This window comes from Babylonia areolata, chromosome 2, assembly GCF_041734735.1.
Source record: "Babylonia areolata isolate BAREFJ2019XMU chromosome 2, ASM4173473v1, whole genome shotgun sequence".
In the NCBI taxonomy this organism is placed as follows: domain Eukaryota; kingdom Metazoa; phylum Mollusca; class Gastropoda; order Neogastropoda; family Buccinidae; genus Babylonia; species Babylonia areolata.
In genome coordinates, this window is record NC_134877.1 from 16,266,868 (window position 1) to 16,281,968 (window position 15,101).

Genomic DNA, 15,101 nt, shown 5'->3' on the forward strand with positions numbered 1-15,101 from the left:
CTCTGTCTGGGCTCAGTGAGGTGACAGCCCTTCACTGATGAGTATACTCATCAGTATCAGTCATGGAGGTTACCTGGAGGAGAATGGGTGATTTGTTACCTTTACTTTTTCTTTCAAAGGTTTTGAAATGTCTTGTCAGATTTGTGTTGAAGAAGACGAATTAATGTTAGCTCATTAATCAGTACAAAAACTGTTCTTGTTTTGCAGAATTGGGATCCTGATGTGCGGTAAGTTCAAGTTTGCTGTTGTGTAGTCTTTGTTTTGTCTGAATGGTTATCGCTGCCTCTCTAGTGATTTAAAAAAAATTTTTCATAGATAATAATGATAATGATGATAATGGTTATTGCTGCTTCTCCAGTGAATGTGTGTGTGTGTGTGTGTGTTGATTCATTTTGTGAATAATCAATAGCTACTTTATGATATAACATATAAGAATCAGTTAACCCCTAGGCTGCCTATATGACGAGATAATTTGTCATCGCAAGCATGTACGCTTCACTGCCACAATGACAAGATAACTCATCATCGACATATTCTAACTTTTCCCTGGTTTGCATTCAGTTCGTTGACAAAAATAGTGGTAGCTTTAGTGTGGGGAATCTCTCTAGATTCTATTCATCTGCGTCATGAGGCAGTCCTTTATTTGAACGTTATCGTTGGGTTACTGTCCCAGTGTTTGCCTGGTTCCTCTCCTCGCTCTCTCAACAAAATGTCGGACTGACGCCGTGCTCAAGACATGCTTTCTTTAGCTGATGCTCAGAAAGCGTAAATTTGACAGTGATGGACATTTATAGGACGATTTGATAGAAAATAAAGGGAGCAATCATGAGAGTGGCCAAGATACGACTATCAGTGAGTGATGCTGGCTGTACAGATCTAGCAGAATACAGAAGAGACATAAATTATTAGCAGGACACAGTGTGATTGGTTTTCTTGGCATTCAGCCAACGCGGTCTGATGAGAACTAGATAAAGTGACTGTGTGAGAGGGGTGAAGAGGAGGGGGGTGGAGACTGAGGGGGTGTGGCCTCACATCCATACTATTACTTGGAGAAGTCACAATCCAATGCATTGTGTATCTATCTCTTAATATATATATACACGTATATATATATCGTGGTTGTTCTAGTATGATTTTGTGTTTGCAGATATCCATTTGTCCAGATAATATGATATTCTAGTGCAAATTACCTGACTAATGTTTGTAATGAACAAGTTGAAAGTGTGACAAAAAACAAAACACAGATTTCAAAACAACAGCATGTCACTAAAATATATACAAAATGGGAAAACAGCGTGTGTTTTGTATTCTTTATTTATTTACCTTTCAGAAAATATATACTTTTATGGGTCTTTCTCCAATAACAAAGAGCACAGAATTTTTTGAAAATTTATACCCGTTTTTTTTGTGAAAAAAACCCTGGCAAATAGATTTCACTTAAATTTTATTTTCCTGGCAGTGAAAGGGTTAAACATAGTTCATTTTGATTCATAAAAAAAAAGACATACAGCTACAACATTATTTACTGGGACATAAGCAAAAGAAAGAAAAATGTGACAAAAGAGTGAATGTTTAAAACATCACTGTGAGGGTTGTAGTCTAGAAATGTGAAATGACGGGCGCAATAGCCGAGTGGTTAAAGCGTTGGACTGTCAGTCTGAGGGTCCCAGGTTCGAATCACGGTGACGGCGCCTGGTGGGTAAAGGGTGGAGATTTTTACGATCTCCCAGGTCAACATATGTGCAGACCTGCTAGTGCCCGAACCCCCTTCGTGTGTATATGCAAGCAGAAAATCAAATACACACGTTAAAGATCCTGTAATCCATGTCAGCGTTCGGTGGGTTATGGAAACAAGAACATACCCAGCATGCACATCCCCGAAAACGGAGTATGGCTGCCTACATGGCAGGGTAAAAACGGTCATACACATAAAAGCCCACGCGTGTGCATACAAGTGAATGCAGAAGAAGAAGAAGAAATGTGAAATGCTGGTATGGTTTCATGGTATCGGTATATGATGACCCCCCAGAAAATGGAGTATGGCAGCCCACATGGTGGGGGCAAAAATGGTCATACAGCTAAAATCCCACCTCTGTATATGAGTGAACATTGGAGTTGCTGCCCAAGAACCAATAAGAAGAAGTTCATGGTGATCACTCACTCACTCACTCATTCCCTTGACCGCTGGGGTCGTTGGGGGGACATGAGGAAGATGTCATAGCTCGCCACGCCGTTCTGTTGGCAGCTGTCGTGAGGAGATCTGGCATCGTCATTTTGGTCCATTCCTTGACGTTGTCGGACCAGCTCTTTCTCTGCCGCCCCCGTCTGCGCCCTCCCTCTACAGTCCCTTGCAGGATGGTTTTGGAGAGGGTGTTATGTCGTGTGACGTGACCAAACCATGCCATCTTCCGTCGTTGGACAGTCGCCAGCAGTGGTTCTTGGGGCCCAGCAAGGTTGCTGACCAGGTTCCGCACATAGTCATTGGTCTTGTGCTTCTTGTAGGAGATGTGTAGTAGTCTCCTCATGGTGATAGGACTTGGCAAAAGATACCAACATTACGTTGTGGATCAGCGAATGGAAACATCACAAGAAGGTGTCAGAGTATATTTTCATTTCCTTGTCATTATCTTAGTATTGTAGAATTTTTTGTGTGGTTCTGTGGATGGTGAGATAGTTATATGCATGACAACTTGTGAAAATGCATATAATCTTACACATTGCTTTACAGACTTTGTTTACATTTTTTTAAACTTTTTTTTTCCAGAGTGGATACAGAAATGATGCTGAATAAGATAGTTCCTGAGGTACGTTTTTGTATGGTTCATTCACACACACACACACACACACACACACACACACACACACACACACACACAAGCTTGACCTTTTGTTATGTTCATCCATCACTTATGAACTGCAAAAATTACAGACGAAAAAAGAAAGATAAAAGATATTTGGCATCATAGTTTTTCTCAACATTGTTCATCATCCCTGTAGACAAATTATTGTCCCAGATTTTATGGCCTTTCATGCCGTACACTCACGGTAGTTTTGATCCTGACCTACTTCCATGCTTTGGCGGAATTCCTGTCAAGATGTTCAGCGTTGTAGTTGGAGGGATGTGATGGTGGCCTCCACTCTGTAAGGAACACTCACTCAGTCTCTGCTTAGTGCTTCACAACTAAGCGACTGTTGTGATTAGTCAGGGCTTAGTAGGTGGTGCCCTGCACATGTTGAACCATAACAGGCTTGTCTGAACACCACCACCAAAGTGACTCAGTGGTAGTGCAGGGTCTTCTCTGGTGTGTGGCCTTTTGGTGACCTAACATTGATAGTTCTCCTTGGACTGCTGATGCTGTGGCAGATGAACCCAGGTGTGACTCTGTATAGGGGACATGGAATGAGTGAATGCCACCAAAAAAAACAACAAAACAAACAAAACGCCCTGCTTACTGCAGAACATCACGCCACCAACCAGACCAAGTTGTTTGAAAAGGATTTGGGAATTTTGGTTTTGTTACTGGTGGTTATTTTCTGAGGAAACTGTTTCTTGCAACAAAACCAGCTTTGTGTCTCTGTTTCACTGACATGCTCGTAACTAATCAGACCAGTCAATGAGTCAGTGTTGCAGGCTGCAGATGAATTGGGTTTTCTCAGGTTCTTTGCACCACTGGCGCCTAGATCCATGGCAAAACCAACCCCTGCACACTCGAAGTGTTTGAGCAGGATTGGCATGGACTTTGTGTGATTGTCCAAGCTGATGGCGTTACTTTGAGGTGTTTTCGACTTTGTCATACGTTGAAAATGTATGTGTGTGAAATTGTTGTAAACTGGAGTTGTGCTGACTGGAATAACTGTTTCGCTTTTATTCTAAATTGTCTTAAACTGTATGTGTGTATGCAAGTGTTCGTGTGTGTGTGTGTGTTTGTTTGTTTGTGTGTGTGTGTGTGTGTGTGTGTTATTGATTCTCTCATTTTAATTTATTCATTTATTCAAACAGGGTCAGAACTACCTGCACAGCTGTGAAGGGCCTGATGATATGGTAAAATATATGTTTGTTTTATTTTATTTTATTTTTTTAAATTTTTTTAAAAGCTGCTGTTCTTGATTTAATGTCACTGACCTCATCCTCCCTCTCATTTAAAAGCAGCATGCGATGTGTTAGCTATCATTAGGTGGCATGAATCTTTCCTGACATGGGATCTTTTTCATATACCCTGGACTGGTGTTCTTTGGGGAACAAACAAACCTGTTATGGGATCTGAATCATATATTATTCACTGTGTTAATGTTGGATTGAAACCTGTTATGGGTTCCTTATTATATGCTCTCCTGTGTTCGTGTTGGAAACATACCTACAAGGGGTTCTTTGTTATACATTCGACACAGCATTCATGTTGAAAACAAACCTGTTATGGGTTCTTTGTTATGTATTCTACACTGCATTCATGTCGAAAACAATCCTGTTATGGGTTCTTTGTTATGTGTTCTACACTGCATTCATGTTGAAAACAATCCTGTTATGGGTTCTTTGTTATGTGTTCTACACTGCATTCATGTTGAAAACAAACCTGTTATGGGTTCTTTGTTATGTATTCTACACTGCATTCATGTCGAAAACAATCCTGTTATGGGTTCTTTGTTATGTGTTCTACACTGCATTCATGTTGAAAACAAACCTGTTATGGGTTCTTTGTTATGTGTTCTACACTGCATTCATGTTGAAAACAAACCTGTTATGGGTTCTTTGTTATGGGTTCTACACTGCATTCATGTCGAAAACAAACCTGTTATGGGTTCTTTGTTATGTGTTCTACACTGCATTCATGTTGAAAACAAACCTGTTATGGGTTCTTTGTTATGTGTTCTACACTGCATTCATGTTGAAAACAAACCTGTTATGGGTTCTTTGTTATGTGTTCTACACTGCATTCATGTTGAAAACAATCCTGTTATGGGTTTTTTGTTATGTGTTCTACACTGCATTCATGTTGAAAACAAACCTGTTATGGGTTCTTTGTTATGTATTCTACACTGCATTCATGTCGAAAACAATCCTGTTATGGGTTCTTTGTTATGTATTCTACACTGCATTCATGTCGAAAACAATCCTGTTATGGGTTCTTTGTTATGTGTTCTACACTGCATTCATGTTGAAAACGAACCTGTTATGTGTTCTTTGTTATGTGTTCTACACTGCATTCATGTCGAAAACGAACCTGTTATGTGTTCTTTGTTATGTGTTCTACACTGCATTCATGTTGAAAACGAACGTGTTATGGGTTCTTTGTTATGTATTCTACACTGCATTCATGTTGAAAATGAACCTGTTATGGGTTCTTTGTTATACAGCATTTCAAACATCAGCCAAATTACAGGGTGTATATCTCGATCAAACCTTGACTATGAACAACTAAATTTCATTCTTGTGTCACTCATGTAATTTTCATCTCCAAAGGCTAGTCTCAGTCAGACCCTACATAACAGAGAAAAATATGGCTCAGTTGGTTTCCTCTTTTGTCCCGTCCAGACTGGATTACTGCAGTTCCACTCTTGCAGGTTTACCATCTTCCTCCATCAACAGATTACAGAAAATTCAGAACAATGCTGCACGACTGGTTCTTGCCAAAAAAAACCACGATCATGTTACACCTCTGTTGAATCGGTTACACTGGCTTCCAATTGAGTCCTGCATTCACTATAAATGAGCAACTCTCGCCTTCAAACATTTTGACAAGTCTCTTCCATTGTATCTCTCCTCTGTATTGGAAACATATGAACCGCTCAGAACATTAAGATCCAGTTCTGAAAAGCTGCTTAAAGTTCCAAGGACTAATCTGAAATGCGCTGGAAATAGGTCTCTCAGAGCTCAGGTTCCCCAAGTGTGGAACTCTCTACCTTCATCTCTTAGAAATTCCTCTGATCTACATTCCTTTAAGTCAGATCTGAAAACTTACCTTTTCCGTAAGCATTTTTGTTCTGGGCGGAATGGTTAAACCAAGGTGTGCTTGTTGGCAAGTACTTTTGTGCTAGTATTTTTGATAGTCCTGTTTTAATGCATTGTGTATTTTATGTAGTTTCGGTCTTAGATGTGATGTCATTTTTTCTATCTGGTTATTTTTAATGGGCATGTGTGTGTGTGTGTGTGTGTGTGTATGTGTGTGTGTGTGTGTGTGCATGCATGTGTGCGTGTGTCTGTGAAGTTACAGTGCTCTGGAACGCGTGTGTAAGTGAGTAGGCATGTTAGTATATCCAAACAGATTTCTATGTCAGAAAATAAGAAATATTTTAATGCTTATGCAGTTTTGTTTTTAGTGCAGTTGATATTTAATGTCAGTGTGTGTGTGTCTGTAAGGGAGGGACATTTGTATATGTGTGTGTGTGTGTGTGTGGGGGGGGGGGGGTGTTCTATGAAATGCATTTTGTTTTAATCTAAGCGATATTTACTTCATAGCTTTTATAATCTTTAGTGTGCTTTTGCATTCATATGAACACACTGGATGTTTTCCATTGTCAGATAGCGGTTGATATGTTTTTTAAGGCATGTTTATAGTCAACTATGATGTAAGGCGCTTTGAGCAGCATTAGTGCTGGATATCGCGCCATAGAAAAACAATGCATTATTATTATTATTACTATTATATATTGTACATTGTATTTATGTTGAAAACAAACCTGTTACAGGTTCTTGTTTATGTATCCTAGACTAGGGGCGCAGTGACAGAATCGTCTAGGTCTTGTACTTCTGATACAGTGTTCACAGACGGGCGCAATAGCCGATTGGTTAAAGCGTTGGACTTTCAATCTGAGGGTCCAGGGTTCAAATCTTGGTGATGGCGCCTGGTGGGTAAAGGGTGGAGGTTTTTCTGATCTCCCAGGTCAACAGATCGGCAGACCTGCTAGTACCTGAACCCCCTTCATGTGTATACGCAAGCAGAAGATCATTCGGTGGGTTATGGAAACAAGAGCGTACTCAACATGCACCCCCCCGAAAAGGCAGTATGGCTGCCTACATGGCAGGGTAAACACAGTCATGCACATAAAAGCCCACTCATGTGCATTCAAGTGAACGTGGGAGTTGCAGCCGACAAACAGAGAAGAAGAAGAAGAAAAAGAAGATTATCATTCTTATTATTGAACAAACGGTGATGTGATGCGATGTGACAGCCAGCCCACATCAAGGCAGCGTTGATCGGAAGCAGCGTGACCATCCCCATCACCAACGGCAAGTTCAACGTTGGCACCTGGCAGGGTCTGTGGCTGTGTGAGCACCGCAACCATGGAGGTGGGTGCCTGTCACTGTGTGTGTGTTGGTGGTGTTGTTGTGTGTGTGTGTGTGTGTGTGTGTGTGTGTGTGTGTGTGGCAGGGTCTGTAGCTGTGTGAGCACCGCAACCATGGAGGTGGGTGCCTGTCACTGTGTGTGTGTTGGTGGTGTTGTTGTTGTTGTGTGTGTGTGTGTGTGTGTGTGTGTGTGTGTGTGTGTGTGTGTGTGTGGCAGGGTCTGTAGCTGTGTGAGCACCGCAACCATGGAGGTGGGTATATGTTGCTGTGTGTATGTTGGCGTCATTGTGTGTCTGTGTGTGTGTGTGTGGCAGGGTCTGTAGCTGTGTGAGCACCGCAACCATGGAGGTGGGTATATGTCACTGTGTGTGTGTTGGTCTTGTTGTCTGTGTGTGTGTGTGTGTGTGTGTGTGGCAGGGTCGGTAGCTGTGTGAGCACTGCAACCATGGAGGTGGGTACTTGTCACTGTGTGTGTGTTTGTGTTGTTGTTGTTGTTGTGTGTGTGTGTGTGTGTGTGTGTGTGTGTGTGTGTGTGGCAGGGTCTGTGTCTGTGTGTGTGTGGCAGGGTCAGTGGCTGTGTGAGCACAGCAACCATGGAGGTGGGTATATGTTGCTGTGTGTATGTTAGCGTCATTGTGTGTCTGTGTGTGTGTGTGTGTGGCAGGGTCTGTAGCTGTGTGAGCACCGCAACCATGGAGGTAGGTATAAGTCACTGTGTGTGTGTTGGTGTTGGTGTGTGTGTGTGTGTGTGAGTGTGTGTGTGTCTGTGTCTGTGTCTGTGTGTGTGTGGCAGGGTCTGTGGCTGTGTGAGCACTACAGCCATGGAGGTGGGTATATGTCACTGTGTGTGTGTTTGTGTGTGTGTGTGTGTGTGAGTGTGTGTGTGTGTGTGTGTGTGTGTGTGTGTGTGTGTGTGGCAGGGTCTGTGGCTGTGTGAGCACCGCAACCATGGAGGTGGGTACTTGTCACTGTGTGTGTGTTGGTGTTGTTGTTGTTGTTGTTGTTGTTGTGTGTGTGTGTGTGTGTGTGTGTGTGTGTGTGTGTGTGTGTGGCAGGGTCTGTAGCTGTGTGAGCACCGCAACCATGGAGGTGGGTATATGTTGCTGTGTGTATGTTGGCGTCATTGTGTGTCTGTGTGTGTGTGTGTGTGTGGCAGGGTCTGTAGCTGTGTGAGCACCGCAACCATGGAGGTAGGTATAAGTCACTGTGTGTGTGTTGGTGTTGGTGTGTGTGTGAGTGTGTGTGTGTCTGTGTCTGTGTGTGTGTGGCAGGGTCTGTGGCTGTGTGAGCACTGCAACCATGGAGGTGGGTATATGTCACTGTGTGTGTGTTGGTGTTGGTGTGTGTGTGTGTGTGAGTGTGTGTGTGTGTGTGTGTGTGTGTGTGTGTGGCAGGGTCTGTGGCTGTGTGAGCACTGCAACCATGGAGGTGGGTATATGTCACTGTGTGTGTGTTGGTGTTGGTGTGTGTGTGTGTGTGTGTGTGTGTGTGTGTCTGTGTGTGTGTGTGTGTGTGTGTGTGTGGCAGGGTCTGTGGCTGTGTGAGCACAGCAACCATGGAGGTGGGTATATGTTTCTGTGTGTATGTTAGCGTCATTGTGTGTCTGTGTGTGTGTGTGTGTGTGTGGCAGGGTCTGTAGCTGTGTGAGCACCGCAACCATGGAGGTGGGTATAAGTCACTGTGTGTGTGTTGGTGTTGGTGTGTGTGTGTGTGTGTGTGTGTGTGTGTCTGTGTCTGTGTCTGTGTCTGTGTTTGTGGCAGGGTCTGTGGCTGGGTGAGCACTACAGCCATGGAGGTGGGTATATGTCACTGTGTGTGTGTTGGTGTTGTTGTGTGTGTGGCTGTATGCGTGTATTGGAACCATCATGTGTGTGTGTGTGTGTGTGTGTGTGTGTGTGTGTGTGTGTGTGTTGTGCATGTGTGTATATGTATGTGTCTCTGTGTGTGCCCACGTGTGTGTATGTGTGTGTGTATGTGTTGTACATGTGTGTGTGTGTGTGTATGCATGTGTGAGTGTGTGTGTGTGACTCTGTGTGTGTGTGGTTATGTGTGTGCATGTGTGTGTGCGTGCGTTTATGTACGTATGTGTGTGTGTGTGTATGTCTGAGTGAGTATGTGCATATGTGTGTGCGTGTGTGTGTGTGTGTGTGTGATTATGTGTGTGTGCGTGTATGTGCGTGTGTGTGTGCATGTGTGTGAGAGCACATGTGCAAGCACCCATTCATCTGACTGTGTGTGCACTGGTGCTTGGAATTACAATAACATGTAATTTATCATATATGGATGTAAACTATGTGGTTGAGGTGACTGTATGTTGTACGCATGGGACAGTTAAAGAAATTGTTACTGTTTTAATGATTTTTATGCAGTTGTTTCTTTTTTGTTATATCTTACTTTTGTTCTTTGAGCATTATTGTAGTTCAGTGATGCAATCAACTATTGTTATTGTTATCATTATTTCTATTAAGTTGTGTGCAAAATCAATTTTGGGAAAATTCTTTGAGGAAACACACACACACACACACACACACATACACACACACACACACACACACACAACACACACACACACACACACACAAATGAACAAAAACAATTAACATTTGTAAGTATATATATTTTTAAGTGAGAAGAATAAAAGTGCCATATACAGTTAATGATAATAATAATAATAATAATAATGATGATGATGATAATAATGATAATAATGACAGTAATGATAATATGTTTGATATGGACATACTCCATTTTTATTCATGAATCAGTCTTTTATTAATATTACCATTATGATCATGATGGAAGGTTAGACAGTTATATCCCTTTCTTTTTTCCTGCCTTTATCATGATTTAGAATACAAAGAGAGAACATTTGGTTTATTATTATGACTAGTATGGTCTGTACATTTTGAAACTGTTCTCATTTTTCTCTCTCCACATCTTTATTGAGTTGTTTTCTTTTTGTATATGCTCATGAAAAACAACAACAACAAAACACATTATAGTACCGGTAGTTGCAATTTTTTTTTTAATATGTGAGTGTGTTTTAGAAGCCAGTTTGTTTTTTTTATGGTATAAACTTGATTTTTGTATTCCATTTTATTCCATTTGGTTTGTTGCAGGCTCAAGAAAACTGGTTGTCACTATACAAGGCATGAAGAAATGAAGTATTTGATCAGAAGCTCTTCACAAGTAAATGATTTGACTGAAAGTGTGATTCCGTTTGTGACTCAGGACAAGGACAGGGACCAAGTTTGTTTTCTTGGGGATGTGATAGATAGACAGACAGACAGACAGACTGAAAAACCGGCAGACAGATATAGCATTTCATTGCTTCAAATCGCATGTAGGAGCCATGCATTTCACTCGCCATCTCTCTCTCTCTCTCTCTCCCCCTCTCTCTAGCTTGAGCTCTCTCTTTCTGTCAGACAGACATGTACATGAACCTGTATGTACACTTGGGGACATGGCCAATGGTTTGCTTCTTCTTTCAGATAATATATTTTGTGTTGCTTCTAAAAAAAAAAAAAAAGTACATGACACACGGAAAACAACAACAAAAAAACAACAAATAAAAGCATATCCAGAGCAAAGGACATAGAACACAAGGAATTCTAAGCTTTTCAGGCAGATCAAAACATGCTTGTTATATACCTACAGTTGCATTAAACCAATGAACTATGTTATGAAAGTGTTATGACTGGGACAATGTGTTGTGTGTACAGTAAAAAAAGAAAACAGAAAAAAAGAAGACAAATCCGCCACTCAGCGGGCTTATACATGCATGCGTTTGTGTGCCCCCCTTGCCCCGCCTCCTGGCCCCCACACATGCGCACACACACCATCGATTCTACGAAAAGGAAAATAAATTTGAGCAAACCTAACAGTACAACAAGACCACAGCTAAACGTGACACCATCGCCACAGAAACAACGTCTATAACCATATCCACAAGACAACACATCACAGCACAAACCATACAACAGTAACAACGCACCACACCACTGACGCAACCCTGTCACACAACACACCCACAACATAACTCACGACAATGGCTAAAGGGCAAGTATTTGTTTGTATGTTGGCAATCAAACCAACTGTATGGATTGGTCTCCCTTATAACATTCAAGGCAGTCACTTATTTCAGTTTCACATGCGAGTTGATTTACGACGTGTATGCAGTTGCTGTGAGTTTCCCTTGCAGTTTTTCGGTTTTCTTTTGCAGAGGTAATTAGAGACGTAATTATTTTTTCTAACAGAAAAAAAAATGAATTGCGATTGCAGAGACAATATGGATGTCGTGCTGTTTGTGCTTCGTTAGTTCATGCCTTTTCATTGCGGTTTTCGATTTATCTATTCGCAGTAATTGCACCCCTTTGGGATAAAAGTGAAAAGAAGCCACTGTCAATGAATTGTCAATTTGTCAAATACCCACACTCATACCTATTTACCTGCTACCTGTCTCTACCTACGTACCTGCCTGCCAGTGTATTTACCTACATACCTACCTAACAACCTATCAACGTACCTGTATACATAAGCATGCAAAGAAAGATGCACGCATTCACACACACACACACACAGAGTCACACACACACAGTGACGCGCACACACACACACACACACACACACACTGGCACACAATGACACTCATATAGCGATGGTGGTGTGTCCATCGAGATCGATGATGACCATCGTTGTCATCCAGCTGGGGGATGGGGGGGAGGGTGGTGGTGGGGTTGGGGGGAGGATGCTCATGAATCTATCAGTCATCCATATAGCGATACAAAGAGATAAAGAGACAGACACGGATAGATGGACAGATAGACAGAGAGATGAGTGGATCAAAGTAACAGAAATGGATAGTGTTCAGATAAGATAAGGAGCGGTTTCAGCCCAGTATAGTTCATTCTCCCTAAACATGTCCATATCCCACCAAGAAATTTTGTCGCAAAGGACCCGTCAAAAAAAACACCAACAACTGTCGCCGGCGACTGTTTTGGCAAGCGACAAATTGAGCTGGTAACCGGACTCACCCTGATTCTATCATGGAAACTGACACGGAATAGGAGGACTGAGAGGGGGGAAGAGGAATCCGGGGGGGGCGGGGGGCAGGCAGATCGATCGATGACTCTTTGGCCTGGCGGATGTCGGCCACAGGCCATCGTGAGGGTCGGAGCGGTGTGAATCATTCATCAGGCTCCGAGACTGTACGGAATGCATCGATCACCGCCGTATAGGTCTGTAACGAACACCGGGCTGGAACACCGTGTACGCCTATGTAGGAGCCGGGGACTGACAGAACGTATGCAAGTCTGATCGATTTCGGTGACGCTTTCAGGTATACATGCAAATTATCTCAGCTCTTGCAGTTCAGTTCCGTTCGTCGGCATGCATGTTATCTTTCTCTGTGTGTGTGTGTGTGTGTGTGTGTGTGTGTGTGTCTGTCCAACAGTTCCACTGAACCGCAACAGCTGTTGGATGGGTGAGTGAATCGGTGTGTGTGTGTGTGTGTGTGTGTGTGTGTGTGTCTGTGTCTGTCTGTGTGTGTGTGTGTGTCTGTGTGTCTGTCTGTGTCTGTGTCTGCCTGTGTGTGTGTGTGTCTCTCTCTCTCTCTCAGCTCGCAGTTCAGTTGCGTGTAAAGTTGATCGTGGTTTCATTCTGTCAGCATGCATTTTTTTCTGCGTGTCTATCTGTCTCTCTCTCTCCCTGCTTAGCAGTTCAGTTGTGTGTGGAGTTGATCATGTTTTCTTTCTGTCTGTGTGTCTGTCTGTCTCTCTCCCTGTTCAGGGTGAGGACTGGACGTTAAACACAGCAACAACAACACATTAGTGCTTATATCTACAATACGATCGGAAATAAAGAAGTTTGTCTTGTCTACTCTCTCTCTCTCTCTCTCTCCCTCTCTCTCTCACTGTGTGTGTCTCTGTCTCCCTGTGTCCAAGTTGCACACATTGGGGTGCATGTACACACACACACACACACACACACACACACACACACACACACCACAGAGTGGTAGTGAGTGAGTGAGAGAATAGTTTAAATGCATGTGAACTGTAACAGCCTTACACACACCCCCTGCACACCACAAAATGGCGCAGAAGTCGGTCTTTCAGGTCATACCATATTAATCATGCTGAACTCTTAGACTGTCGGTGACGAGTACGCTTTTTGTCAGTGAAAGTACCCCCGAAAACGGAGTATGGCTGCATACATGGCAGAGGTTAAAAACGGTCATACATGTAAAAGCCCACTCGTGTACATACGAGTGAACGTGGGAGTTGCAGCCCACGAACGAAGAAGAAGTCAGTGAAAGTCTGTCACCTTACTGACAATTAAGGTCAGGTTGTGAGCCACCATTCATTGAGACTTTCATCCCATTGAGTCGACAGAACGTTTTGCTCAGTAAAACCAATCACACCACATGAAACTACACAAGTAAGTTCCCGCGCCTGAAATGAATGCAACACTGATCTCATTTCACAAAAGATTTAGCAGTCAAGGGGTTAATTAAGTGATGTGATGACCCCAGCCAATCGATGCTGACAAACCGCAGCGACTGAGCTGAAAGGGTGGACAGGGGAAACCGTTAACCTCTCTTGTCCCCATGCTTTGATTATATTTATTGCTGGTAGTTTATAATGTGAGAGTGATGGCCTAGAGGTAACGCGTCCGCCTATGAAGCGAGAGAATCTGAGCGCGCTGGTTCGAATCATGGCTCAGCCACCGATATTTTCTCCACCTCCACTAGACCTTGAGTCATTCGGATGAGACGATAAACCGAGGTCCCGTGTGCAGCACTACGGTGCACTTAGCGCACATAAAAGAACCCACGGCAACAAAAAGGTTGTTCCTGGCAAAATTTTATCGAAAAATCTACTTCAATAGGAAAACAACAACAACAAAAAAAAAAAAATGCACGCACGGGAAAAATACCAAAAAAAATGGGTGACACTGTAGTGCAGCGACGCGCTCTCCCTGGGAAGAGCAGCCCGAATTTCACAGAGAAATCTGTTGTGATAAAAAGAAATACAAATACAAATAAATCAAACATGACAGCATTGCAGAACGGACAGGGAGACCATTTGCAGACAACGCAGTCTTTGACACAACACAGCCGACAGACCACCTGCAAAAATTCTGGTTGACAGCTCTGAGCGGCGCTCCCACGGACCCCACGGACAGTTGACACAGAGTTCGACATAAGCAAACGAGAAAAGAAAACATCAACGTAGAAGGAAATGATCACGACGGTGACTACCACCACTACCACAAACAAGATGTGTTGATGACGTCATGATGGTGTCCATGACAACTGTCCAGCGAAAACCTTGAGACAGCGATCATTTATGCTATGAAGACCCCACGGACAGTTGACACAGAAGGTGACAGGCTCGCCTTTTTTTTCTTTTTCTTTCTTTTATATATATCTTTACTTCTTTTTTTTTTTTCAAATTTAAATCGCGGCACGTTATGCATACAATGAGTATGCTGGACCAGCAGCGTAACATCCATGCTGCAAGAACTTAGGATGGGAACCCCTTCAATCACGACGAAACGGACAGAGGCTAACTTTCATGCACAAGATCGTATATGGCACTGTGGACATCCCTCCAGACAAATTTCTCAAGAAAGGATCTACCAAAACAAGATCAAATCACCGACACAAGTTTGCACACCTCGGCACCTCCTCTGACCCATACAAGTTCAGTTTCTTCCCGTCAACCATTCCTGCCTGGAACTCCCTGCCTGCAACAACAGTAGAGGCTCTCTCCTTTGTATCATTCAAGAGGCAGCTCATCAAAATCCCCGCTTAGAC

At 42.9% G+C, this 15,101-nt stretch overlaps 1 protein-coding gene across 2 annotated transcripts in view; it reads left to right on the top strand.

Moving 5' to 3' along the window:
• The window catches only part of LOC143298613 (UPF0047 protein YjbQ-like), a 17,277-nt gene extending 6,307 nt beyond the window's left edge, over window positions 1-10,970 (top strand). For both annotated transcript variants that reach the window (XM_076611504.1, XM_076611497.1), the window contains 5 exons: window positions 208-227; window positions 2,765-2,804; window positions 4,001-4,042; window positions 7,168-7,285; window positions 10,402-10,970. In XM_076611504.1, coding sequence (XP_076467619.1) covers window positions 208-227; window positions 2,765-2,804; window positions 4,001-4,042; window positions 7,168-7,285; window positions 10,402-10,445 — 264 coding nt within the window. In that variant the 3' untranslated portion in view covers window positions 10,446-10,970. The remainder of the gene's footprint in view (window positions 1-207; window positions 228-2,764; window positions 2,805-4,000; window positions 4,043-7,167; window positions 7,286-10,401) is intronic.
• Window positions 10,971-15,101: the final 4,131 nt, after the last annotated feature.